The 25,951-nt window shown below is 51.3% G+C and overlaps 12 protein-coding genes across 12 annotated transcripts; 7 read left to right on the top strand and 5 right to left on the bottom strand.

Annotated features, from left to right (window-relative positions):
- Nucleotides 1–226: 226 nt before the first annotated feature.
- On the bottom strand, nucleotides 227–739 carry VE01_04569 (uncharacterized protein; the record flags this gene model as incomplete). The annotated part of the gene is made up of 1 exon (XM_018274040.1): nucleotides 227–739. One exon carries the CDS (start codon nucleotides 737–739, stop codon nucleotides 227–229), a length of 513 nt encoding a protein of 170 aa, XP_018131337.1.
- A 64-nt stretch (nucleotides 740–803) lies between these two features.
- VE01_04568 (uncharacterized protein) lies at nucleotides 804–2,863 on the bottom strand. The gene is made up of 2 exons (XM_018274039.2): nucleotides 1,954–2,863; nucleotides 804–1,904 (listed from the first exon to the last, which is right to left on the bottom strand). Exon 2 carries the CDS (start codon nucleotides 1,710–1,712, stop codon nucleotides 846–848), a length of 867 nt encoding a protein of 288 aa, XP_018131251.2. The 5' UTR covers nucleotides 1,713–1,904; nucleotides 1,954–2,863; the 3' UTR covers nucleotides 804–845.
- A 154-nt stretch (nucleotides 2,864–3,017) lies between these two features.
- On the top strand, nucleotides 3,018–4,071 carry VE01_04567 (uncharacterized protein; the record flags this gene model as incomplete). The annotated part of the gene is made up of 4 exons (XM_018274038.1): nucleotides 3,018–3,056; nucleotides 3,119–3,147; nucleotides 3,209–3,686; nucleotides 3,781–4,071. 4 exons carry the CDS (start codon nucleotides 3,018–3,020, stop codon nucleotides 4,069–4,071), a joined length of 837 nt encoding a protein of 278 aa, XP_018131339.1.
- A 1,245-nt stretch (nucleotides 4,072–5,316) lies between these two features.
- VE01_04566 (uncharacterized protein) lies at nucleotides 5,317–8,162 on the top strand (the record flags this gene model as incomplete). The annotated part of the gene is made up of 6 exons (XM_018274037.2): nucleotides 5,317–5,414; nucleotides 5,714–6,272; nucleotides 6,323–6,406; nucleotides 6,455–6,860; nucleotides 6,911–7,444; nucleotides 7,498–8,162. Exons 2-6 carry the CDS (start codon nucleotides 6,189–6,191, stop codon nucleotides 8,160–8,162), a joined length of 1,773 nt encoding a protein of 590 aa, XP_018131338.1. The 5' UTR covers nucleotides 5,317–5,414; nucleotides 5,714–6,188.
- Nucleotides 8,163–9,851: 1,689 nt separating this feature from the next.
- On the top strand, nucleotides 9,852–10,893 carry VE01_04565 (uncharacterized protein; the record flags this gene model as incomplete). Its single annotated transcript, XM_018274036.2, has 2 exons — nucleotides 9,852–10,764; nucleotides 10,817–10,893. The coding sequence occupies exons 1-2, from the start codon at nucleotides 9,960–9,962 to the stop codon at nucleotides 10,891–10,893; spliced, it is 882 nt and encodes a 293-aa protein (XP_018131253.1). The 5' UTR covers nucleotides 9,852–9,959.
- Nucleotides 10,894–11,379: 486 nt separating this feature from the next.
- Nucleotides 11,380–12,426, top strand: VE01_04564 (uncharacterized protein; the record flags this gene model as incomplete). The annotated part of the gene is made up of 1 exon (XM_018274035.1): nucleotides 11,380–12,426. One exon carries the CDS (start codon nucleotides 11,380–11,382, stop codon nucleotides 12,424–12,426), a length of 1,047 nt encoding a protein of 348 aa, XP_018131252.1.
- A 257-nt stretch (nucleotides 12,427–12,683) lies between these two features.
- On the bottom strand, nucleotides 12,684–13,858 carry VE01_04563 (uncharacterized protein; the record flags this gene model as incomplete). The annotated part of the gene is made up of 3 exons (XM_018274034.2): nucleotides 13,352–13,858; nucleotides 13,103–13,301; nucleotides 12,684–12,995 (listed from the first exon to the last, which is right to left on the bottom strand). Exons 1-3 carry the CDS (start codon nucleotides 13,546–13,548, stop codon nucleotides 12,684–12,686), a joined length of 708 nt encoding a protein of 235 aa, XP_018131255.1. The 5' UTR covers nucleotides 13,549–13,858.
- Nucleotides 13,859–14,390: 532 nt separating this feature from the next.
- VE01_04562 (uncharacterized protein) lies at nucleotides 14,391–15,962 on the top strand (the record flags this gene model as incomplete). The annotated part of the gene is made up of 5 exons (XM_018274033.1): nucleotides 14,391–14,471; nucleotides 14,557–14,821; nucleotides 15,015–15,468; nucleotides 15,547–15,781; nucleotides 15,834–15,962. The coding sequence occupies 5 exons, from the start codon at nucleotides 14,391–14,393 to the stop codon at nucleotides 15,960–15,962; spliced, it is 1,164 nt and encodes a 387-aa protein (XP_018131254.1).
- A 205-nt stretch (nucleotides 15,963–16,167) lies between these two features.
- On the bottom strand, nucleotides 16,168–18,915 carry VE01_04561 (uncharacterized protein; the record flags this gene model as incomplete). The annotated part of the gene is made up of 1 exon (XM_018274032.2): nucleotides 16,168–18,915. The coding sequence occupies exon 1, from the start codon at nucleotides 18,880–18,882 to the stop codon at nucleotides 16,168–16,170; it is 2,715 nt and encodes a 904-aa protein (XP_018131340.1). The 5' UTR covers nucleotides 18,883–18,915.
- Nucleotides 18,916–19,208: 293 nt separating this feature from the next.
- VE01_04560 (uncharacterized protein) lies at nucleotides 19,209–20,687 on the top strand. The gene is made up of 2 exons (XM_018274031.2): nucleotides 19,209–20,459; nucleotides 20,521–20,687. Exons 1-2 carry the CDS (start codon nucleotides 19,552–19,554, stop codon nucleotides 20,630–20,632), a joined length of 1,020 nt encoding a protein of 339 aa, XP_018131256.1. The 5' UTR covers nucleotides 19,209–19,551; the 3' UTR covers nucleotides 20,633–20,687.
- A 172-nt stretch (nucleotides 20,688–20,859) lies between these two features.
- VE01_04559 (uncharacterized protein) lies at nucleotides 20,860–23,600 on the bottom strand. Its single transcript, XM_018274030.2, has one exon. It carries the CDS (start codon nucleotides 23,114–23,116, stop codon nucleotides 21,026–21,028), a length of 2,091 nt encoding a protein of 696 aa, XP_018131391.2. The 5' UTR covers nucleotides 23,117–23,600; the 3' UTR covers nucleotides 20,860–21,025.
- VE01_04558 (uncharacterized protein) lies at nucleotides 23,533–25,596 on the top strand. Its single transcript, XM_018274029.2, has 2 exons — nucleotides 23,533–25,207; nucleotides 25,277–25,596. The coding sequence occupies exons 1-2, from the start codon at nucleotides 24,022–24,024 to the stop codon at nucleotides 25,462–25,464; spliced, it is 1,374 nt and encodes a 457-aa protein (XP_018131274.1). The 5' UTR covers nucleotides 23,533–24,021; the 3' UTR covers nucleotides 25,465–25,596.
- The last annotated feature ends 355 nt before the right edge of the window (nucleotides 25,597–25,951 follow it).

The following is a 25,951-nucleotide window of genomic DNA, read 5'->3' as shown; positions in this document are numbered from 1 at the left end:
ACTGCAAATCCGATTTTGCCAGGAAGCGCCGGAACAGTTCTCATTAATACACCTCCCACATATGAATAACCGTATTTGGCAAACCCTAAATCGATAACAGACTACTACAGATTATCATTTTGCTACAGCAACTGTTCTGCCACCAATCCATCCCCACAACCCTGAAAATGTACCCACTAACTAGCCAAATGGACACTATCTAGGCAATATGAGAATAGACAATCTCTCAACTCCTACCACCTAACGCAATGAGGCCATCCGATTTCCTCATCTCTTTTGACGCAATAAGCGATGCCAGATTCGCAAGCCGATATGCTTCCTCAACCACATCTTTAGCCGGCTCATTTTGAATCAACCCTGCGGCACGAAGCCTATCCAACACCTCCATCACCCACACGCTGCTCTCGAAATGCAATCCCGACTTCGGGTCCATGCCGCCATCGGCAATAGCTGGCGTGGCAACGAGGATATCGTGGACGGACGCTAGGCGTTGCTCTTGGATGTCGGTTGCGATATGTAGTGCAGCAACGATAGTGTGGGATGCAACAACATTTTCCGTCATACGTTCTTGGAAGATCCATTTGCTATCGTCGTTTTTGTTGCTCACATGGTAAAGCATGCCGTAGGTGTCAGATACAACAATGTAGATTCCGCAGTACCAGCGGTTGGCGCTGACTGGAGCGGGGATAATGTCCATGCCCCCATCCTCGTACTTCCTTTCCACAATATTGGAATTCATAATATGAGAACACTTAGAGGCGGCAGATTATAATAAATTAGTACAGAGATACATCATTGTATATGCCGAACAGTTTTTCTTAAGTTCTAAATTTATGTGCTGTGTATTAAAATGAGTTCCCATTCTCCCATAGCAACTTTTCTGCAGCTAATTCATCCTTATACAACCCTGAAAATGCATCCGACAAGGAACCGGGCCACGCAGTTTCCAGCCCAAAGTGACCATAGATCCCCTTCGCATACTCCCAGTACTCTGGGTAAAAGCCTGCGCAGCCAAAATCGACGATGCCAGAGAGCTTCCCACGCTCAACCAGGATATTCGTCGGGCTAAAATCTGCGTGAGAGAAGAATATCTTATGGCGATGGTCGTGTATGGCCGACCTTAGACTCTTCCGAAATATAACATGTTTATTAAAAGCTTCCTCGCTGTCGAATGGCCCTGCCGGGTCTTCGAGTCGATAGTCGAAGGTGGGACCGCCATCTGCGCTACAGATAGCTGCGTCGTTAGGGTTTGGGATTTGGCGAAATTGGGAGACGCAACCCCGTATATCGGCTGCTAGTTGCGACCGTTCCGCGTACGAGAAGCTCTGAATAGCCTCTTGTAGCGGAATTCCCGGTATGCGCGTCATCACGAGATAGGTCTTGCTCTCAGTTGTAAGCAAGTCTATAAGCCTCGGAGCTACAACTTTTGTGTACTGCTCGACAAGCTTCAGTGCAGGCCCTTCGCCTCTTGGGACAAACTTGCCTGGACCATGCTTGATGTACAATCCAAAAGGTACACGTTGCACCCAATCAAGCGTCCTCCCATACATTTTATTCCCAACTTGTAGAAGAAGCCGGTATGTGAGCGCGTGAGTCCGGCGGGGAAAATAAAGCCACAGACGCCTAAACATAGGAATTGTACAGCTCATAATTTTGCGAAATGTCGTCTTGCAGCTGTGCCAGAAGGCGTTTCCTGGCCAGCCGCGCTGCATCTGATCTTGAACTTGAACCCATCGTAGAGAGTTACAGAAACGGGCATGGATGCTAAAGAGAAAGGCACTTGAGAGAGGCAATCCCTGGGGCTCCTTTGTAGAGATACTAACGACCTCAAGAGAGCGGACTATCTTCCCCTTGTCGTTCTCGATCCCAACGAAAGGACGGACCAACCCATAGCTTAACGTGTACTAAGAATGCTAGGTTAGCATTTTCATGCCAACGATAGAGATTGCCTACCTTGCAAGTGCTGTTTTCTAGGCCCGTAATCACATCTGTTAATCACATCTGTTGGAACGATGCGGACAGACATAGGGCGACTCCAGCCAAAGACATCGCACCATACTTTTGGTCGCCTCGTTATGCAGCAGAATCCGCCATCACGTTCCGCAACCAAGGACTTCGTCGCCGCTGATACCTGGGTTGGCGATGTAACTAAAAGAGATCTTAGCTAACCTAATTCAACGCTCTATAAGGGAGCAATTAGAGAGAGCTGGACATCGTTTTACAAGCCTTTTCCAGTCTTCAAGGAGGGTGTAGAGCTCAGTTTCCCTGTGTATTAAATCTTTGCCATTTTGGGATGCTCGCTGGAGGACATATAAAGCCGTGGCTTTGGGATCAATGGCGTCTTGCACGAAGCATGATAATAACCTATGCTCAGGTGGGGTAAGGGTAAGAGAGGCAATTGTAGACAGTGCTTCTGCACATCTTGATCCTCATGTATTATGACCTGCATTGGTAGGGCGAGGGGGTCACCGCCGAGCTACGCGCCCAACACTGATGAACGGTGTTGACCCCTGTCACTATTCACTATTAGCCCCCGAGATGACATTGTCTTACCGCAGCTAGCTAACGCTAGCTGTACGATGATCGATACACAGAGCAGCCTTCGTGAAATCGTCCATCAATAACATAGGGACACAAAACTTTAAATATATATGGCTATGGCCCTTAGAGACTTTCTGCATAGCTTATTCGATTACTATAGTTCCAGAATAGACCGTCTGGCGACAACGACGGGGAAATGGGTACCAGCGCATCAACTGGTTCGTAGATCGAGCAGGGGAGCCCACCCACCAACAACATGTCTTGGCGGTCAGCCTTGCGTACGTTCTCACCCCAAACGCTCCTCTACATGTCTTTGATGTGGTCAAAGGGATTACATTTTGCACTCCAGATTACACTGCGCTCGAGTCTTCATACTCTAAGACAACCTCGACACAGTTTATCTTCAAAGCCGGATATATTCGTGGCCCTTGCTTTCTAGCCTGGAAGCCGCTGCAAACGAACAACACACCTTCACGATGACACTCGTACAAATTGCGGTAGTAACAGTTGCTGCTGTAAGTCTTCTTGCTATGTTTCACGCCACAGAGAATACAGCTAACGAACATCATCACCACAGGTCATCATCCTCCTAACAGCACTTGCTGGGTATGTCCTCCCACATGATCCTGCCTTCATCCAGCTCCCGAATGCTAACACCGTCCGCCAGCTACGCCTACAGCCAAATCCGCCTCCTCTCTCTCCCCTTTCCCCTCACTCTTCCCCTCCTCATAACCCTCCTCCCAATCCTCACGACCCTCACGACAACCTACCTCACCCGCCTCCTCCGCCCCTCCAACCTTCCCACCTTCACCACTCTCCTCACTCTCATCACCACCTTCGAAACCGCCCTTGCGACTTGGGCACTCACATATCTACCTGCGAGCTGTGGCCTTGAAGAGCGCTGGTCAGCACTATACCGCGCAAAGAACGCAGATGCGATACGGAGAATCCAGGATCGGTGGACATGCTGTGGGTTTAATAGCGTGGTAGATCGGGCATGGCCGTTTCCGCATGGGAAGAGCGGCGCGGACCAGTGTAGGGAGGTGTTGGGGAGGGAAGTTGCGTGCGGACGGGCTTGGGCGGAGGAGGAGAAGAGGATGGCGGGGGTGTTGGTTGGGGTTGCCGTGGCGGTTTTTGTGGTGAAGGTGCGTGATTCTTCCAGTGCCCTCGGAGGGGAGATCTGGGCTGTGGAGGTCGTCTGCTTGTAGCGGTTGTGTAGCAGCTTGCTAATCCTTTCAGGTGGCTATACTGAGCACGCAGATGAGAAGCACTGCATGGACTCGACCTGCTTGGATGCGTTTCATGAGTGGTACGGAGCCTGGTGACCTCGAGGATTCCCGTGGGGGTCGGGAGAGCGAGAGGTTGTTGATTGGCGAGGGTGCGAGAGTGGAAGAGGAGTATCATGATGAGGAGGGAGATGTTGATGGTACTCTTCGTGGAACGGATGCGGATGCGGATGCGGAGGGGGTAAACCGCCCCAGACTTGAGCCGTCGGGACTGACGGGAGATGGGGCACAGTGGCGGGAGTGAATAGCGGTAGTGAGCCCACATCTCAACTGCGGCAAGCTCCTCCGCGTTCGCACCTTCTCTGAGGTCGTTTGAGCCTTCAATAAAATCATCGGTCGCGCCTTCCCTAAGCTCCTCGTTCACACTTTCCTTGGGCTCCTTGTTCGCACCTTCCCTGGGAACCTTGTTCCTGCCTTCTTTGAACTCTTCGTCTGAACCCCCCTGTCATCATGTCTCTCCTCAACTCCATCTCCCTTTGCCACCAGCTGATCACCTCAGCTTTCCAGGCCTCAAAGCAAGGGGCAACAACTCCACAGAGCCAAAAAAGAACGGCCGCATTACCAAGCATCAAGCATAAACTCGCATGAAGAAAGAGCAACAGCACGAAAATTCCATGACCAAGCACCAAACAGTGGCTCGCATGGAACGAGAACCCCTTTGTACTACGTACCATCTCCGTCTCTACTTTTCCCGCAAGCAATCATGGGCCTTGGCAGGAGGAAGCTTCTGTGCAACTCACCTGCGACAACTATCCTCTGTATAACGCCCATATAGTCACCTTTCGGCGAATACAGGAAAAGGCTCGGTACGCTCGGCGGATCTGAACTCATCTGATACTTCCGAGTCGCGCAGTCCCCCATGGCCGTATCACCCCGAGTTCATCCACCACCCCGTCCGCGCAACTCAGACATCGTCAGGGGTGCACGAGATAATATCCTACCAACAACCACGCAGCCCGGAGCTCGCCACATCCCGCCAGTTCCTGGTATCAGCATGGCTCCAACGTAGATCCTGCGGAGGGGTCCGTAATGCGGGGAAATGATAGAGGCTTGACGTTGCCAATGGGGTGGTGGTGGCGTACTGGTGGCGTACTGGTGATAGGGATGGGCGTGGGAGAGATATGATAAGGCGGCGTCGGGAGAGATACGGGCGGAGCGCCGATTCGCCGATGGGTGGGGTGGCGGTCGCGTGGCGGATCGGTAGCAGGGTGTTGTGGTACGAGCCGAGGTTTGGCCTAGATCGGAGTCTTTATTACGGTACGTCGGTTTTATTGTTTTATCGTCCCTTTTAATTGTTTGACTGCTTTAATTGATTATTTTCATTTTATTTCGGCGTTGCCGGCAGACGACGACGGGAGAGCGGTCGCCACCCACATCTATAAAAGTTAAGTTATGGAGTACAGCACCACCTTCTATGTATGGTACTGTACACGGCATGGAATTTCGGCAGTAGCGATCATTAGTTGGAATGGCTATGGGTTTTAAGAGCTTTCTATTACAACACGCCAAAGTGTGTAGTACATCAGTGTGAATCATCAACCCCCTCGTTGCCGCTCTTCCTTATTCACCTTATACCCATATATTCAGGTACAAGTAAACCCACAACCTACTCTTGTTTTTTGACACTTATACCTCTCGAACTATTCCCGATCTTCTCTTCTACTATTCCCGTTCATCTCCCTTATCTTCTCTCATCTCCACTCTCCACTTCTAACACGCACTTTCCGCATTCCACACTACTTTCTTACTACCTTCTTACTATTTTCGGACTACTGTCTTCCTGCTTTCTAAGTGGTCTTAGAGCGCGGTCTGATAACCATTGGCTTGTGGTCCTCGCGTGCCTGCTCCCCGCACTTAGCACCCTAGCTGACCCTATTTGTCTCTAGAACATTTAGTTGGCTGGATCCTCACCGAAATCCACCCGAAGAAGTCCATACTAGAAGCACTAGCTCTACTAGCTCTACCATTTAATTCGACCTGATACTTCTTCGGGGTTAGTCTTATCTCATGTCAGAAGAAAACTAAAAGCTTTTTCGTGCATAACCTTTGAAGGTCCGCATCCTGTGGGTGGTAAGTCATTTCCAATCCCAATTTCATGGTCTGCATAAGATCGAGATAAGGCAACTCGGCCGGAACCGTCACAAGAATCTTCTTCAAGCCTCTCTACTCATGGCCACATGAACCGCGATTGCTTCTCCCTTCTCACACGCGCCGAATATTCATAGTCGCGTTCGTCGAGTGCCGACTCTCAGACGCTGACTTTCTACATAAACAGCAGATTTCCCTTGCGTAGGCACTGGGATCTTGTTCTTGCACTTCAGAGTTTGCGCCGGACAGCTTCTCTGACGCACCACTTCCAACATGAAGGACTACGCGAAGATCATCAATGATCGCGTTGCGAACAGCTTCGTCGGTCGCCGCTTCCGCCTCGAGGGCTCGGGACATGTGAGTACCCGGTCTCTGCGCCTGCGCTGCAAGAATCTAACACAGCACAGCGCTATGAGAGGAAGGACTCGCGCTTCCTGACGGAGATCAGAGCCGGCCTGGCGACCTTCTTCGCCATGGCCTACATCATCTCGGTATGCTTCTCTACAGCCATCCTCGGAGCGACAACTGACGGTGTCTAGGTCAATTCCACCATCCTCACCGACAGCGGCGGCCCCTGCGAGTGCCCCGCGGGCATGACGAGTTGCGACGACGACCCAGGCTATCAGTCCTGTCTTGCGATTATCCACCGCGACTTCGTCACCGGTACCGCTGCCATTGCCGCTCTCACCTCCGTCATGATGGGACTCTGCGCGAACATGCCGATTGCCCTGGCGCCTGGAATGGGTCTGAACGCCTACTTCACATACACAGTTGTCGGCTTCCACGGATCAGGACCTGTCTCATATAACCTCGCGCTTACTGCAGTTTTTGTGGAGGGATTGGTTTTTGTGGGACTCTCGCTGCTGGGACTGCGCCAATGGCTCGCGAGATCTATTCCAGCCTCCATCAAGCTGGCCTCATCTGTAGGCATTGGACTTTACTTGAGTAAGTTCCTTCGGCCTCTGAGACTGATACAGCGGATGCTAATTTATCAGCTATTATCGGTCTGGGCTACAGCGCGGGAATCGGCCTCATCACTGGAGCGAAGGACACCCCCGTCGAGCTTGCTGGTTGCGTTGCATCCGCAATGGTAGATGGTATATGCCCAAACTCGACGAAGATGCGCTCTCCAACCATGTGGATCGGGATCTTCTGCGGTGGCATGCTTACTGCCCTCTTGCTTATGTACAGAGTCAAGGGCGCTATTATTGCTGGTATCGCTTTGGTCGCGATCACCTCCTGGCCGCGCAACTCATCTGTCACATACTTCCCCCACACCCCTGCGGGAGATGAGATGTTCGACTTCTTCAAACAAGTGGTCACCTTCCACCCCATCGAGAAGACGCTTAATGTCCTGCACTGGAACCTGAGTGGCGCTAGTGGGCAGTTTGGCCTTGCATTCATCACTTTCCTCTATGTTGATATTATGGATTGTACCGGAACGCTCTACTCCATGGCTCATCTTGCCGGCGCGATCGACCCTGTCACCCAGGATTTTGAAGGCTCTGCAGTAGCTTACATGGTCGATGGTAAGCCCCACCCCCAACTCATCCTTACCCACCACAAATGCTAACCCATTCAGCCTTCGGCATCACAATCGGCTCCCTCTTCGGCCTGTCCCCCGTAACCGCCTTCATCGAATCCGGTGCCGGTATCTCAGAAGGCGGCAAGACCGGTATCACCGCCATAACCTCGGGCATCTGCTTCTTCATCGCCATCTTCTTCGCCCCGATCTTCGCGTCCATCCCACCCTGGGCCACCGGCTGCACCCTCGTCATCGTCGGCTCCATGATGTGCAAGGCCGCTGCCGCAATTAACTGGCGCTACCCCGGCGACGCCATCCCTGCGTTCGTCACCCTCGCCGTTATGCCGTTCACCTACTCCATTGCCTACGGCCTCATCGGCGGTATCGTTACCTACGCCATCATCAACACCACGGTCTGGATCATCGAGAAGGCATCGGGCGGCCGCTGTGTCCCACCCGGAAAGATGCACAAGGAGCCTTGGACGTACAAGCTCGTCGGAGGCGTTCTGCCACCGTGGGTCGTGCGTGCAGCACGCGGCAAGCGTGATTTCTGGCACGAGGACGATGCGGTGGTCGAAATGACTACTGTGCGTAGCTCCGACAACAGCTCCGCTGGGAAGGGCGAGACTGTCCTCGATGCCTCGACTCCCGACGCGGAGGTGACCGACAAGGGCGATGCATATAGAGATGCCGCGGCGAAGACGCATGGTCACTCGTTGTAGTCTACTCTCTTTTGTTCCTTCATGGATCATAATTTTATCAGCGTACTCTCCCTCTCTTTTATCTTTTCGGAGATGAGAGCAGAGCAGAGCGCTAAAACGGCCCCCCGTTTTTGCGGAGCCACACGTATATCGTAGAAGCGGCCCGCCGGGTTTGGTGTCCGATTGGGATTTTGGGATTTTGTTTTGCATTTTTGCACGATTTATTCATGTTATGTATTGCGCTGGGCGGATTTGTCTTCGATATGCACTATTTTGCTGGGCCCTGGGGGTATATAGCGTGTACTCGTACATATTCTCTGCACATATGGGCATTTTAATGGAAATCTTTATGTAATGAACGTTTTTTAGTGTCCTTATTTGCACCTTCCTCACCTCACTCTTACTGCCTCTATCATTCACTCCTCCCCAATGAAAACCTTTTGGGCCCCCTTCGCGCCTTCCCGCCTCATGATATTTCCTAATTCCCCATCGCTTTCCCAATCTTACCTCTGCTCACCCAATCTCCACAAACTACCTCAATCCTCAGACGCCAAAGTTGGGTATACAACGCACTTAGCGCAATGCATCTCCTCTCAGTCGAGGAAACGTTCACAGAAGATGCACCTATACATTTACTCTCGCGTGACTCTTGCGAAATCAAAACCCATGGAAGCAGACCGAGACCCGGCCGAGAGACAGATAGCGACAAGGCGGCAATATATGCAATACAGGAATTCCGAAGCTGCGAAAGGAGTACGGCTACCAGCCTTGCATAGAGTTACAATCTGCTTCCGTCGGCACGTTTATACTCCCCTTCCTCGGAATAAGTAGCTTTGGAGAGTTAGCAGATGTGTTTACGCATATGGATGCGAATAGCATACCTCACAATGTCCTCGATGCCCATCTGATATGAATAGTATACCATCGTTGCTGCGATGGCGGCGCCGATGGCAACCATACCCAAAACAATAGTCATTACGGCTCCAATAGCGATACATAACGCCAGATACTTGATGAGGATGAATATGGGGATGAAAACCCAATGGTAGACCAAATTTTGTAAGAACTCTGTTCGATTTTTTGAAGCTTTCTTTTCGATGATATCGCCCTTAGCTTCGTTACTGTGGATTTGGGCCGAGAGGGGAGTAGATTCTCCTCGACCAACTCGGGAAGCGGGCAGATTAGTTGCTTGTCCATGAGAAGTCTCGACAATACGCTTTCTCATATCTATTTTGATCTGCACGTCGGCACTATGTTCTTGACTCGTTCCATCGAACATCTATCAGCATTGATAGCTACAATTTAAGGTAATAGAATCTTCTTTTAGCTCAACCTCTGAGTAACCAGAGCATTGACAAGCTGCGATGTAATAATTATAATATTTAATCATAAAGAGCGATTATGTTGCTCACAGTTGCTGTAACGAGTAAACATTTATAGTGGTGATAGGATTCGCAGGCTGGTGCTTGTTATATGGCCAGCCAGACCTTTTCGCAACCTATGCATCGTACCACCAGTTAGGAGGCCATGGAAACTAGACCGTACGACTAAGACAGTCAGAACCAACAGGCGTTAAAAGGGGCAAGGTGTTAAGTGTCAAAGTAACCATCGCCGGATCGCCAACGGCGCCACGCTAGACCCCGCCGGCCGCCTGGGCACAATGTCTCCACTTCACTGGACCCGACCCCGCCGAAAACCGCCGCAACATCACAGCATCCCACGACCACTACAACTATCACCAGAAGAACAACACATACCGCCGGCCAATCTACATCCCATCTACGCACTACGACGACCACGACGGCTACAACAGTCACCATGTCCTCCCCCGATCTCGCCGACCTCCTCCCCTCCTCCTACAAGTCCCTCATCACTAGCTGGCTCGCCGAAGACTGCCCCTCACTCGACCCCGCCGGCTACGTCGTCGGCTCCTCCCCCCGCACCGCCACCCTTTTCGCCAAATCAAACGGCATCCTCGCCGGCGTCCCCTTCTTCACCGAAGTCTTCACCCAATGCGGCTGCACTGTCACCTGGCACCTGTCCGAGGGCTCCGCCGTTGCGCCCACACCAGGGAACCCTATCCGCGTCGCGACCGTGTCGGGGCCGACGAGGCAGCTCCTTCTGGGCGAGCGCGTGGCACTGAATGCGCTGGCGAGGTGCTCAGGTGTTGCAACGGCGAGTAACGAGATGGTGGAGCTGGTGCGTGGTGCGGGATATACTGGGATCCTTGCTGGAACGCGCAAGACAACGCCGGGGTTTCGGGTGGTGGAGAAGTATGGGATGCTTGTTGGTGGGGCGGATGCTCACAGGCATGATCTATCGAGCATGATCATGCTGAAAGATAACCATATCTGGGCGCGAGGGAGTATAACGGAGGCGGTAAGGGCGGCGCGGAAGGTGGGCGGGTTCGCGCTGAAGATCGAGGTGGAGGTTGATAGTGAGGATGGTGCCGATGAGGCGATTGAGGCAGGCGCGGATGTGGTGATGTTGGATAACTTTGGAGGTGAGGGGCTGAAGATTGCAGCGAAGGCGATACGGGGTAGGTGGGAGGGGAAGAAGGGAGTTCTGCTTGAGTGTAGTGGGGGACTCACGAGGGAGAATGTGAGGGAGTACGTGTGTAATGGTAAGACAGACATGTTATGCTTTGGATGCGGAGGTTTGGCTAACAGAAGCAGATATCGATATCATCTCGACCAGCGCGATTCACCAGGGCGTGCCGCATGTGGATTTCTCTCTCAAAATCGATCATTAGGGTATGCTAATTTGAAACTCTTGTATATCTTATTCCTTACATACCGTGTAGTGTGTTTGCCATATATATGACTTTCTAAATTACATGTCACGATTTCAATTGCTAGCCGCGGATTCCAAAGCTATCACTGTGATACTACTTGCGTCATCAACCAATGTCAACCCCACGGAAGTTGCCAAGATAGAATTGGCCCCAACATGCCGATCTGTATCCTCTACATAATCCATACGGAGTAACTTACGCCAACTGGCATTACATTCCTACCACAACATGTCTTAATCAGAGAACGATAGACAATCGACCTGTAGTGGAGATAATTTGCTAAAATCCGGTGGGATCTGTTAAACCCGCTCTCGACTGACCCCCACGTATCAGACTTGATATATAACTCACAGAACTCCTGCCCCGAATACAAAGCAACATGCTTAGAAAGCAGAAAGTCCAATAACATCCACCTCAAACCTCCATATACTGTCGATCACCACCATGTCACCAACCAATACAGCAGCCTGGCTTACCACCGAAAAAGCCACCTCCCTCACCGTCGGCCCCGCGCCCTACACGCCTCCGTCGCCCACGCAACTCGTCGTCCGCAACCGTGCACTAGGAATTAACTTGGTAGACTGGGCCATGCAAATGATGAGCTCAGCTCTCTTCCCCTGGACCCAGTACCCCACCATCCTCGGCTCTGACATCGCCGGCGAGGTCGTCGAACTCGGCTCCTCAATCACTCGCTTCAAACCTGGCGACCGCGTCGTCGCTACGGCCACGGGACTCACCTCCGGCACCGCCCAGGGAGCATTCCAGACATACTCTGTCGTAGCTGAGAACTTGACATCCCCAATTCCCGCCTCAGTCACCTACTCGCAAGCTGCCGTCCTCCCGCTTGCCATCTCCACCGCCGCCTGTGGGCTGTTCCAGAAAGACTATCTTGCGCTCCAACATCCAACCGTGACACCAAAGCCGACGGGTGAAACGCTCCTCGTCTGGGGCGGTGCCACCAGCGTTGGCTGTAATGCCATCCAGCTCGCCGTCGGAGCGGGATACGAGGTCATCACTACGAGCTCACCCAAGAACTTTGACTATGTGCGCGGGCTCGGCGCCAGCGCCGTGTTCGACTACTCCAGCCCAACCGTGACAGCTGATATTCTCGCCGCGTTTGCAGGCAAGAAATCCGCGGGTGCCATAGCGATCGGGGGCGTGGACCCAGCGGTTAATGCGGCCGTGACGAAGGCGTGCGTGGATATTGTGGCCGGGAGCGAGGGCCGCAAGTTTGTGGCCATGGCTGTGCAGTTTGATCCAACGCAGTTGCCTGAGGGAGTGGGTGCAAAGTTTATCTTTGGGAGCGACCTGAAGGATAATGAGGTTGGGCCGGCGGTGTTTGAGCACTTCTTGCCCAAGGCACTGGAGGAGGGCGTGTTTAAGTGTGCGCCAGAGCCGTTGGAGGGGGGGCACGGGTTGGAGAGTATCCAGGAGGCGTTTGAGCTTGGTAAGAAGGGAGTGTCGGCGCAGAAGGTGGTGGTTACTCTGTAAAGATTGGGGGGTTTAAATGGATCCTTTGATAACCGGAGCCCAGACTTATTAGAGGGTTGTCCCGAATTTCCGTGCCATTTCTGGCAAGCTGTAAAAGGCTGCGACTTCACGTACAAATAATAGCATACACAACACGGACTAATTATATCTCTCCTGCAAAGCAAGTTCTGTCCCACCATTACTGTACTCTATAGATACTAAAAAGTCCGGTCAGCAAACATTTTTACCTTCGCACGGCGCCTCTCAAAAGGGTAAACTTACTCAAAAACAAACTCCCACTCATTCTTCACCCCACTACCCACCCACAGCCCAAAGTTCACCTTCTCCGCATACCGCTCATCTGCTGTCTCCATCCTCAAGGAAAGCCGGAACATATACCTCCTCGGGTCCGACCCCTCCTGGCACCCCGGGCCCAACTGCTTCAGCACCTCCAGCGGCCCCGTCCTGCTCGCCTCTACATGTACCGCGATCATCGCTGGTGGCTCATCAACCGTCTGCATGATGTAATCCATCTTCACTTCTGAGATGTAGGATGGGTTGTGTACGGTATGTACCACATGTCCACCCGGCTGCAATGGCACGTCAGCCCTGTCCACTCCTCGCTTTTCCCACTCATCTCTCTGTAACTCAGTGCAGGCTGGAATGGAGAAGAGAAAGAAGAATTAGAAGAACCTACAGCAACGATCCCCGATCCACAGGTCCCCGACCACGTGCCCCCCATAATCGGGATCCAATTCTTAATCTCCGCACTCGTGGTCTTAAGCCGCACAGGTGGACTATGGGTAACTGTCATCCGAAAATCAAATTTGAGTTCCGGGACGGGCAGCGAGATTGCCGGATGCGGGAAGAGGGGTAGTGTCTCAACGCGCGGAGATCTGGCGCGGGGTTAGTTCTTTGGGAAGTGTTGCGTGAAGCGGGAGATTACTCGTCTTCTGAGGCGGACGCGGAAGCGCCATCAATCTCTTTGGCCCTCCCGGGTCCCCAGGGCGCGAAGCGATTCATGCCGTTTGGGCCGGAGCGTACGAAGACATCGGCGCTGTCAACGGTCCAGCTGTAATCCTCGAGCTGTGAGGGGGGCGGTTGAGGGACAGGGTTTACCTGCGACTGTAGAAGGGGGTTCATAGTGCTTTTCGTGGTGGGCGGGCGGGACCAGGAGTTTTCGGCGTCGAGAGTTCCACAGACGTAGCTCTGCAGGGTCCTACAGAGGTCTGATGGGAGATTTTTGATCCTCTTAACTGTTTGTTAAAAGACAGTAGTGCAACGCGGTTCATCGAATAGCAATAATCATCATCCCTTCTGTCGCTTAGACTTTATAATATAAGTTTTATAGACACTGTATGCCAGAATATGGTGCTGCCTAATGACTCAGCACTAGCTGTGCCCAGACGCAGCGAAGGAGCATTGTGGAGATCTTGACACCTGGGTCGGTCAGCCACTAATGTTAACTACCATCCCGGCGCTAAGCCCTGTAGATTACCCAAGAATCAGCATTGATCTCAACGTTAGCCATGCCGACGCTCTTGCTCCATAGAGCTTCATGAAGCTTATACAGCTCTGTAGAGATTCAAATGCAAATATGTAACCTGAGATCCTAATGAGACGTAAGACATATGGTGATTAGCTACCAAGCTAGCTGGTCGACGTACGTGATTAAAACCGTGAACCAAGGTAAGAGTGAATATTAATTTATATAAAAAGCAGAGCAATGAGAGTTGGATTAGATAAAAGGGCGGTGAATTTTTATGCGTGTACCCGTATTTGTAATTTATTCACTTGTAATCTATATCTTTAACAAAGAACCTAACAGTCTAAAAAGGCGCTAATATGTTCACCTCTACTTCGCCCCATACATCCTTTCACAACAGTAGCCCCCCAAAAATATTTCGCCTCCATCAGACTCTATTATGCCTGTGGCAGCGATCAACCTATCGGATTTCACATAACGACTTTCACACACCACCATCATGAGTGTACCTTCAGCCCTTCTTTCCGCTTGCTCAAACTGGGCTCCTGGTTCAGCTCATTGCGGGAAACTCGGGAACAAAGTTTGTACAAGTTGCAAACTTGTTGTGGTCAGCGGGCCCCATCCTCAGTAACCAGCGATATTTATTATACACTAACATATACTAGTATTGCACGGTCGAGTGCCAAAAATCTCACTGGCTAGAGCATAAGAAATGTTGCAAGTCTCCTATGAGCAAGGACAAATGGAGTCCAGCGTATTTCCGTGAAGGCCGCACACCTGCCTGGGAGATCGGAGAAGCTGCTTCAAAATTTCACAACCGGTTCGGAGGCGAAAAATACCTATGGGGAAAAACGCATGCTATGGATGTCCTCAATCTAGAGCAGAATGAAGGCCTTAACTATGCAGACGATATAGCTTTGCTATTTGTAGGTAAAATTTTCGTCCAAGTTGTAATGTACGTACTAACGCAAATCAGCTTCGGGAGATTTACGCCATGTTGTAAAGACAATTGCAAATATTCCCGAGGGAATAACCCAACAGTTTACAGTCACTATGAATGATTGAGAGTTTGACGTGGTAGCTCGAAACGCCATTTTGTTACTTCTAACTCTTACTTCTCAAGACTCCGAGGAAACCAACACGCCACTAGACATTGCAGAGGCATTGATTCATGTTTGGTATTCCGCATCAATTTCCACTAGTACCTTGTCTCTCCTTCAAAACAGAGTGAAACCATTGATTGTGGAGCTATGTGGCAAAATCTCAGACAAGCCGCCAAACGCTGTCCTGGCAAAAACCTGGAAGTTCTCGACTGGCCAAACTCTCCGCCTCGTACTGAAGAAGAAAGACTGGCTTCGGCTTCAAGGATTCTGTGACATACCAAATGGCTTGACACCTGAGAATGCCGCGAAGATCCGCAGAGCTGTAACACTAGCCCCCGAGAGGGCTGATTTTCGGGATCGATGGTACTATAAAGATGCATCTCCGTCTATGCGCATTGCCAAACAACGGTTTCGAGAGGATGGATTACTATTGCCATTTGGGAATCCACGTGGAGATTTTGATGTGCCAAATCCGTGAGTGCCTAGTACCTCCTGATATGTTTATTGACTCTAACATCCGCGGACTAGAACATTGTTTTCCAATTCTAACAGTTGGTTAATGAGTGACCAAGCCAACCCGTCTAGCGGATGGCTAACCACGGATGTTAAACAAACGTCATCTCCTGCACCAGAAGACTGGTACGGCAAATTGTACTTTTTTCTTCACAAGGTGCTGAAGAAGTTTCTGGGTCGCCTTAAAGATCTCCGAGTTAGCTTCGACATCTATAACGTCGACGCAAAAGAACTGCCTCTCAACCTCAAGCAGGGCATTTACTCAAGGATTGAGGTATGTTCTTCATTCTTGGAGACTGACGTCGCTCATACTAACCTAGCAAAAGGTGGCCAATATCAGTGATGCTTATTATCTCGGAATCCGCAAGACGCTAGGCCTATTATCTCCACTCCTACAATTGCCACAGCAGAACCCGCATGCCCAGCGTCATGTAGAGTGGAAGAGAGTTGAGTAGGAAATCGTAGCTCAATGGCTGGCGCTGCGACTGTTCGGGAGAGGTTCTGTTACGTGGAGCATCACCCATTGCAATGATACACACCAACACCAAGTGAATTGATGATATCACAGAAGTTTCTTTCTATTAAATATAACTATCCGTGATCTACGCAGTGTCAAAGTAATCCATCCTTTCCCAGCTCGCATTTCTCCCTTCCACCTCCCTAAATCACCTCCCACCACCCCAGCCTCCCCACACTCTCCCCTACTCCTCTAACAACACAGAGCCTTTCACCCCTCGTTCCCTTCCACTTCCCCCCTCCCCTCACACCCCCCACAACCCTTTCCACACCCAGGGCTCCAATTCCCGTGCCCGCCCCAGCAGCGAGGTTGAAATTTCCCGTCATCACAAACCCAATCAGGTCCTCCTCCCCCGATACGAGCGGGTGTGCGCGCTCCGGCACTGGCGGCGGATATGGTAGAGGTGGAGTCTGGACCAGCTCTTGTGCGAGCGCGCGGGACCGGTCCGCTGGTGTGGCGGTGGGTGGGAGTTTAGTGGCACGGGGATTGGTGGGCTTGGGATTTCCCGGTTTCTTTGTGGTGGGAGGGACAAGGGCCAGCCATGAGGCGCGGATGTCGGCAGGTGTTGAGGATGGGGGGGGGGTGGTAACGGCGGTGATTGGGGTAGCTTGGGGGTTCGATGTTGTCTCGGTGGTTGTGGAAACGAGAGGGAGGCGATAGATGCGTGCGCACGGCTGAGGCACGCCACGGGAGAAAAGAGTTACACGGACGGTAGCCACTGAAGTGCTTGGGATCTGTCGTTTAGGGTCCACAAGAAGTGCTTCAAACTCCTCCGAGTCGATCTGTTGGATCGGAGCCGACTTAGTCTTCGTTTCCGAGACTGCGTCTGTTTGTTTATCAGTGCTCAGTGTTGCCTTCACATCCTCCATTTCGTCCTGCGCTTCCAATCCCATCAGCCTTGCGAAATCACAAGCCCACCCGACGCCAACCTCCCCCACACGTCCAGCGCCCAAATCCAAGCTTTTCCATGAAACCTTCTTTCCCTTCGGTCGCGCATCCCACTCCTTCTTCCTCCTCGTCCTTTCCTTCTCCTCCCACGCCCAACCAGCGTTAGTCCCCGGAAAATCACCAGGGAACCAAGGCACGCCACGCTCGAACCGTATTTGTCGCAACTCCTGCAGGCCCGCGAAGCGCGGGTTGCCGCCGCAGGACAGAGGAAAATGCAGCAGCGGATACCAGATCGCGGAGATGCATTTCCACGGCGCGAGAAGAGTCCAGGTTCCTTGCGCGGAGGATGAGGCGGAAGTTCGGGATGGGTAGAGAAGAATTGGGATGGCGGGGTCATTAGGTGTGAGGGGTGGAAAGGCACCAGGGGGTGCGAGGGATTTGCGGCGATTTAAAGCTTTTTGGGAGGGGAGTCGAGTTGCTTTGTGTCTGATGTCGCGGTCGAATAGTGATGATGATGGAGGGAGTTCGTCGGCGGGCCAGGTGGCGAGGGTTTGAAGAAGTGTGAATGCTGCTGTTTCATCGTGTGGTTTGGGGAGGTCTATTTTCCGAGGTGGGTAACGTAGTCGGGGGTCTAGTATTGAGAAGGAGAGAAGAGCATTGGGCGGCAAGGATGCGGCATTGGTCACGCCCGCTAATGACTTAAACACGCTCCCGTGCTCTGTTGCTCGTTCATCAAAACGATGTAATGTCCCGATCAGGGCCTCTGTTGCACTTGGCCCTGTAAGTTCTATGCTTCCAATATCGAATCGTAGATCTTCCACGTGCACAATAGGATATTGCATCTTTGACACACGAAGGACCTCATCCCACACCTCCAGAAACGCAGCTGGATGTATCCGTATGAACAGACGGTGTCGTGGTAACTTTTTGGCTTTCTTCGATTTGTCGGTTTGTATTTCCTCAGCCTCTACTACGGGCGGGGGTGGACACCATATAATAGTTGCTGGCCCAATCTGCTTCCGTTGCGCTTGGTCGGCTCTACTCAGTAAACCACTCCAAGTTCTTCTCCCCTCTCTCCATTTTTCTGCTTTCTTCCCTTCGAAGCTCACACCTAGTTCTCCCAGAACCCTCTCCAAAGCCCCGGCAGTGCCCTCAATGCCAATCGTACTCATATAACTCATATCCCAGGCCAGCGCACCCCTCTCCCCACCAGCTCTATGCGTAGGCCTATAACACTTCTGAGTCGGAGTAATTGGCAACGCGAACCTCCACAGCGGATCACCCGGCGCCGTCATAGTCGCCCTCTTAGCATGGTACATGTGCGTCGGCAACCAGCTCTTATGAATCTGCCTCTTCCTAAACTTCGAAGCCGGCCTCGGCGGACGCTTCAACGTCCCCGTCGCAGCCTTCGGCCTCGCCTTCCGCCCCAGTATCCCATCTGTTGCTTCCGCCCCATCTTCCTTATTCTTCCCCTCCTTCTTCGTCCTCGTCGCTGCAACAAGCATCCTCATCCTTGCCAACCCCTCCTTCCTCACCCTCCCCCTCGCCGTCCCCGGCCTTCGCCGCCTCGCAACAACAGTCGGCGTATTATCCTCCTTCATTTCTCTCTTCGCCCGCCGCGCCAACCGCTTCGGCACCCTCTTCGCATTGTGGCTCGCAGTGCGCCGCCGCATGTCCCACGGCACTTGCTGGAACGCCCGCTGCGTCAGTGCGCCCTTCGCACGGCGCATGCCATCTTCTAGGGCGGTAATCTCAAATTCGCGCGCCTTCAGGAAGGAGGCAAGGTTTAGCTCGCCGGCGGAGAGGGAGGGATCGGAGGCTTGGGTGAGGATCTGTCGCGCGTGGAAGGTCTTCTGGCGCTTGGGGACGCGGGAGGTGTTGGGCTTGTGGTTCGGGTTCGTGTGGGCATCTTTGCGTTTTGTGGGCTTGCCTGGAGCTTGATTCGGCTTTGGGGTATCTCCTGGTGCCATTGGAGGGTTGGTGGAGCTGGGATTGCTCTGAGGCGGTCGTGATTTGGGTTGTTCTGCGAGGGTAAAAAGTTAATGTGGATTGGGGAACGCGATTGGATCTAATCTAATCTTATCTCTAACATTTCCAACGTCCTCTATCATCTGAAGTAGGAACGTGTGCAGGGGAGAAATTATTACTAATATTAAGTTGATAGGAATTATTATGTTTGCTATATTCGTTGGGCAACTAATTGGGACACTATAGCCCTGAGTGGTTCAGAGCATTTATTTTACTTACAGGCTCTGGCACGGCTCGCCCCCATGCTAGGCCATAGTGGTCGCAGCTTCTTAACACAGTTCTTCTCCGTATGCACTTACTATATCTGGCACTGCCATTGCCCTTATCCAGTCTTCTCACCAATCAGTTAATGTTCGGGGCAACTGGCCTTCGTCCGACGGAATGCTAACATGGAGCGCTGGTGCGGCCACCCCATTGGCGTTGTGCGGACGAATAGCGGACGAACAGGGGTACGACCGCAATTCGTCCGCGTCTGCATTATGGCTTAAAAGGCAGAAGAACATACCATTTTACACTTGATTTATTTATCAAATTGCCTGATTTAATCGAAAAGCTGATTGAACGCACGCTGAGGCACATGTTTTCAAAAGAAAGATCGCCAAATCCTAACGATGAAGTCTAATCTCCTTCCATTCATCACTGAGAAATGGGCGGGTGTGCCACAACCCATTGCCAGATTTGACGGAAAGACTGTTATTGTCACAGGTGCCAATACCGGTTTAGGATACGAAGCCGCCCTTAAATTTGTTGCGCTCGGTGCCGCTAAGGTTATTCTCGGCGTTCGAAGCATGCCGAAAGGAGCCCTTGCCTGTCGACAGATAGAGGAGCAGACACAGCGAAAGGGCATAGTAGACTCCTGGGAACTCGATATGGGTCGCTATTCCAGTATACAACAATTTGCTAACCGGGCGGGTGCCGAATTACAACGGTTAGACGTCGTCATACTCAACGCGGGCGTCGCGTCAAAGGAATTCACCATTGGGCATGAAGGGTGGCAGTCCACGTTGCAGGTCAACGTCCTAGGAACGGCGCTGCTAGCTTTACTGCTACTACCGAAGCTGAAATTGTCTAAGGCGTCTACCGATACCTCACGTTTGGTCATTGTAACCTCAGAGGCCCACAGGTGGGTAGAAAGTACCGACATCCCAGACACAGTGCCATACGGCGGCAGCATTCTGCAAGCCCTTAATGCCAGACCAGCTGATAAAACCACCTGGAATGGCCTCGATCAGATGGCGAAATCGAAGTTGCTCGCTATGTACGTGGCTCGGTCGCTGGCAGCACTGGCTACACAGCCTAGCGGAGAAATAGATGTCATCGTCTCAACAGTATGCCCTGGAGCCTGCAAATCGGAACTTGCACGAGAATTCGCGACTGGATTTGTTGCTTCCGCTGGAGTCCGCGTATATGGTGCGATTTTTAGCAAGTCTTCAGAAGAGGGTGCGAGGGTATACGTCTCGGCGGCTGCGTTAGGTCCGGAATGCCATGGGGGCTGGTACAAGATCACAGCCTTGACAACGTAAGTTATAGTCTTCGTACTTTAACGCTTTATTTACAGAATCTAATCATCAATATGATAGGCCAGGAGAGCTCGTAACTAGTAACGAGGGGATCGAGATGCAGGATAATGTATGGAGTGAGATAGTAGAGGAACTCCGCGCTAAGGTGCCAGAAGTGTCAAGATGTCTATAAGTGGTATCGGGGGGGGGATAGTATTACTTGGATCCGCCATATGTTTTTTTCGAGGATATAATTCTACAGTTATTCACATAACAATTCGTTGCCTCAATACTCATGCGGCCTAAAAGTCTGAAGAGAGACCATGCATCGCCGTAATGTTTACGGGAACTGTAAATAAAACAAATGCTCTGAATCGCTCAGGGCCATAGTGTCCCAAGTTAGTTACCCAAAAAATAGAGCAAACATAATAATTTCTATTAACATAAATGCTAGTGTGAATTTCTCTACTGCACATAGTCCGTCCTCCTTCGGACTTTTAGGATAGACATGTAGATAGATGGGCCTGGCAGCGGGCGAGCCGTGCCAGAGCCTGACTATCATCCGTAGAAATGTCTTGGTCGGCTTTCATTCTGTGAAGTTAAATTCGTCGTTGCAAAGGAATGTGCCCCAATCATCGCACAAACTGAAATCTGTTGTTGAGCCCAACCACTCGTTCTGCATATTCTGCCAAGGCGGTTCAAATTCGGAAAGAGGCAAATAGCTCTCGAAATAAATATTCTGGTTATCAGGATGATAGTTGGAGTTTGTCGCAGCGTTAGACATGTCTGTTAATATACCTTGGTCCTCGACTTGCATTTGCTCTAGCACCGGAGCTTGGAAAGCATTTCTCATATTGATTGTAAGCTTTCCAAAATACGGTATAACTGCATGATATGCTTCATTGCCGTGGTCGGACTCGTTGAACCGGATATGGTATAGATCCTCTAAAACCTTAGTAGCCTGCGTTGCTACACTAGAAGTGCTACTTTTCGAAACCCGCTTGAGGACTTGCGTGATGCCGACAATAATCTTCCAGTCTCCGTTGGTTTGATGTGATGCTAGGCTAACATTTGACGGCGCAGCTTGGTCTAATAGACTGAGAGTCAGCACCATTGCCGCAGTGAAAGCTTGGAAATCAGCTAGGCAGCATATGTTAAATAAAGGACGATCGACGTCTCGCATGATCTGATAGTATTTGATCATCTCCCGTGATGCATCTAACGCTGCTATCCTGCTAAATTCATACCTCTGATTGGTTTTTGATTGAAGCATAAATGGGAGGTGAAGTAGTATTCGTAGGAATTGATAGGCAAACTTCGCAGCTAACATATCTGCCGCTGATGCGAGGGGTAGATCGGGTCCTATCGACATTTCCCACCAGGATTCTGGCATACTATTCTTACACTCTTCTAAATCTTGATCGATCTGTATAGTTGTAGCGTAGTCAGACTTGGTTGGGTGTTGGTCGCGGTTAATCATTCTCCCTGACACAGCGCCTAGCTTAAGAAGTAGATACTCCCCACTCGGGACCTTCGAGCCCTCTTTTTGCAGTTCGTGAAGGTCACCTAAATTTTCTACTGCCGAGGATGGAAGCCCGAGTACAAGAGATAAATATCTCTCCCCTTGCCACATCCGCATCCAAAGCGACAATTTTTGGCGAGATTTGCCATCTTCGAAGCCCATCTGCTGACGATGCAACCCAAGGAGCTGTGCATAGCTGATGGCGCGCCGGAAAGCAAGCCAAGCTTTGTGCGGCATCCCTTCATTGATGTAGATCCTAGTCTGTGTCAAAATGCACTCTAGGCCCTCCAAAGAACATGCGCTCTGTTCGTCTTCCCTTAAAAATTTCTCCACTGGGTTTAAAGTTCGCCTTTGAAGCTCCTTCGGAGAAATTGAGAGGAGTGATTCCGTGATATCAGATCCTTGGTCAATTTGCTGAGCGCTCAATGCTGAGCACAACAGAACCTTTGCAATGGCGACGGGGTCGTTGGATTTCGCAACGCTAGATATGTGCGACTGAAGGCTGGGTATGTGGCAACCTCCATCAAGACCAGTGTCTACCTCTCTTATTCCTGAAAATGACCTTTGCCATATTCGCCAGACAGCCTGGCCAGATTCAAACAGAAAGCTCAGGTCACGGCTGTTTGGAACAGCTGCTTTCAGCTCTGCTAACGAATTCCACTTTTCAACAGCTCGCTGCTCTTCGCTGTCGAAGAGAGACTCAGTGGTAAAACCCCCTTCACAGTGCTCCTCTCCTAGCGCATCATTCTTGAAGAGGCCTAGTAGCGGAACATTATCAAACCCGCCGAGGGGTTCCCAGACGCTATCTCCATCTGGAGGCGTGCTAGAATTGGGAATCTGACAAGATTGGGGTATTTCCGCCTGCAACTTCTTCAGAGCATCGACGGCGGCAATTTCGGCTTTCGTCCCCTGAGTTTGGCCTCCATTGGGATGCAACCTTTGCAACACTTCGGAGATTAAGTCTCGAAGCTCTACTTGTTTCACCCGTAGCTTCTCTGTCCCCCTTACCATTTCCGCCTTTGAGAGACCGGACCCTTGGTCGGTGCATGGCAAGCCCCTCATGACACATCTCCCACATGCTTCTGCATTCGCTGTCATATTACAGCGCACTTTGCGCTGCCGACACTCCAGGCAGCTAACGGTTCCCTTTCGCATGATGATGTGAAGCAGGTTATCATAGACGCTGGGATGGTATTAGTTTGTCAATGTCCGTGTAGCAGTACTGTAAGGCCGAGACAATCTTTAAGAGGTGGATAACGTGAGGGGAGATAAAAGACCGTATTTTGGTTGTTCGGCAGATTTGCTATATTAGTATGACAATTTGACTTTCAGCCTCGTCCTCTTTCAGCCTCGCCTCTTGCCTAATTCTTCGGTGTATCGGGTGCCGTGAGAGGCAGTCAGATTTTAGACAATATTTTGATGGATTCAAAGGGTTCAAAGGATGGGGCTAGTCCTGCAGGGGAAGAGCTGACAGCTGCGGGAGGATTCGTCCTTGCAGTTAATATAACCCCTAAAATAGACTCTTAAATATCATTATTCCCTGTGTAGTGTATGGCCAGCGCCGGTGAGAAATACGAGTAACAAAAACGCCAGTGCTACTAACTCTAGGTTTTTCCTCGACGGATTCATTTGGTGCCTGCTGTGTCGTATTTTCTTACCTGAGCAGACCAGACACTGTACGTCGTTAGAAATCCTACAGACTAGCATTAATCTCATTATGGATGTAGCGTTAGCCGGGACCCCAATTTCTGACAGCACTGTTATGGAATATTCTATGGATCCATTCTCGGATGCATCCGAGCACCCGCCTTCTCCGGAGGCCTCCTCGTATATTTTCTATTTAATAGCCAATCGATTTACAGGGGTTCGCTATAATGTCATAAAATTAAGATTAAGAGTAGGAGGAGTACGCATAATTAACCCCGGGAAGGTTAAAAGGAGAGAGAGCGGGGGATGGTTAGTTTACGTGCTGGGCCCTTGTAATTGAGATAGGGAAGCGGCAATTGGATTTATCATCTAGTTCAGTCAATACAAATCCTTTGAGTAAGGAGTCTAACGCCATGTCCAAAATAAAATATTATCGTAACACGCCACCCAACTCGGATTACACTGGCTGGAATGGCAAGGGTGTCGTCCTGGATCTCGGCGGCATCGACCGCAAGGCCATCCACCTCGGCGACTGGAATGGCGATGGCTTCTGTGATGTCATCGTCACGGACAAGGCCACTGGCGCTTTGGATGTTTACTACACCTACTGGGACAGGGCATCTGACCAGTTTTCGTTCAGCGCGAAAACCAGAGTCGTGGGGTCCGGGTGCACTCAGGGTTGGGGTGTCGGGTTGTATGATCTCGGAATCCAATTCGCCGACATTGACGGCGACAAGCGCGTCGACTACATGTGTCTAGAGCCGAACGGCAGAGTGACCGGCTGGCTGAATAAGGCCGGAGGGCTGCAGTGGGTGGACCAGATCAAGTTCAGCGAGGACAAGGATCGTGCTAACCACAAGTTTGCCGATGTCAACGGTGACGGCCTCGACGACTTCATGTGGATTGACAAGTTCACTGGTGACACGCAGGTATTTTACAACTTAGGCCAGAAACAGATCTCGGGCAGCTCCTTTCAGTGGGAGAACAAGGGCCAAAAATATCAAGGCTCGTCCTCAGGCCCCAACCTTCACTTCCCCAACCTCGGCGGCCAGGGACGCGCCGACTTGACCGACGTCAACCCCAAGACGGCCCTCGGCTGGACTTGGTTCAACAGCTGCCCAACCGGAGGAGACGATGGTGCGATTGTGGACCCTGGCCTGCCTATCGCCCCTGGAGATTCTCCGCCTGGCGGAGATGGAGGCGACGACGGAGGCGACGACGGGGGCGACACGGGCGGCGACATGGGCGGCGATGATGGAGGCGATACCGGCGGCGACACGGGAGGCGACACGAGAGGCGATGACGGAGGTGACACTGGCGGCGATGACGGGGGTGACGGCTATACGACAGGCTTCCTCATCTATGCAGTCACCGACACAGACCTCCCCGCAACGGACTTTCCCCAACCCTCGATCAACAATGGCTTCATATTCCTTAACACCCCCCCCAACTGCAACGACGTCGGCAATGCCATCTTCCAAAATGATTCTGAGGATTTAAGTGGGAACTCGGGCGGTGTGAGATGTGACGGGTGCGGCATCCCAGGCTTAGACGGGGACCCAACTTTGCTTGAGTGGAAAAACAAAATGGGACATTATAGTAAGTCTTTTTTTTTCTTTCTTGTCTTGAAGTTGACTCGGTCTTGGGCTGACATAGCGTGATTTCCAGCTTGGTATCTGAACCGCAACGGCGACTTTGTCGATGTGAACGACGAGGTAAAGGGCAACTGTGTCGTTGATCACTCTGACGACTTCATGTGCACCTTTTTCCCTAATCCTTCGGGGCAAACTGGAATCATGCAGCTACGATGCAGAAGCAACATGAATGCTAATATCGTTAATGGTTGGCACGACTAGGGGGCCAATGGGCTAGGGGGTTGGCGATGAGAGATATCTTTATGCTTTTGAATAGTAATCATTCGTGATTCCTTTAGTTCCCATTTTAAATAATTGTAGGAGTACTAGCTGAGTGGAACCTAGCGGATACACCATAATCAATCTATAATAGTGTATTGGAAGTTGGGCTTGCAGTCGGCCACCGCACCGAGAAGAGTGGCAGCTGTGAGATGATACTTAGTAAAGCCGTCTGATTCAATTTCCAGAACGCAGTTCTCATCGCCAGGAAGTCATTTGGCGACTGTAGCGTTGGTGTGCTGCTGCTCGGGGAGGTCGAGCGACCGAACTGGGAGCAATAACTTAGTAAAGAGAGGGCTTGGTTTAGGCCTAGGTAGGGTGACGCATAGCCCTAAGTTAGGGGTAGGTCACTAGGGGCCAAACTCTAAATAGGTAGATAAGGTAGCTAAGCCCCTAAATAAAGGGGCTTAGTGATAAATCATTGGTAACC

Source organism: Pseudogymnoascus verrucosus, assembly GCF_001662655.1.
Source record: "Pseudogymnoascus verrucosus strain UAMH 10579 unplaced genomic scaffold scaffold_16, whole genome shotgun sequence".
Lineage (NCBI taxonomy): Eukaryota > Fungi > Ascomycota > Leotiomycetes > Thelebolales > Thelebolaceae > Pseudogymnoascus > Pseudogymnoascus verrucosus.
The sequence above is the reverse complement of the archived record's forward strand: the minus strand, read 5'-3'. Positions and strand labels throughout refer to the sequence as shown.

What these genes read in the sequence shown, in the direction of transcription:
- VE01_04558 (XM_018274029.2), top strand. Translation starts at nt 24,022, where the DNA reads ATGTCCAAAATAAAATATTATCGTAACACGCCACCCAACTCGGATTAC. An exon ending in AAACAAAATGGGACATTATA is followed by an intron (nt 25,208 to 25,276) that starts GTAAGTCTTTTT and finishes CGTGATTTCCAG; the next exon opens with CTTGGTATCTGAACCGCAAC.
- VE01_04560 (XM_018274031.2), top strand. Translation starts at nt 19,552, where the DNA reads ATGAAGTCTAATCTCCTTCCATTCATCACTGAGAAATGGGCGGGTGTG. An exon ending in AAGATCACAGCCTTGACAAC is followed by an intron (nt 20,460 to 20,520) that starts GTAAGTTATAGT and finishes TCAATATGATAG; the next exon opens with GCCAGGAGAGCTCGTAACTA.
- VE01_04568 (XM_018274039.2), bottom strand. Translation starts at nt 1,712, where the DNA reads ATGCAGCGCGGCTGGCCAGGAAACGCCTTCTGGCACAGCTGCAAGACG.
- VE01_04559 (XM_018274030.2), bottom strand. Translation starts at nt 23,116, where the DNA reads ATGCGAAAGGGAACCGTTAGCTGCCTGGAGTGTCGGCAGCGCAAAGTG.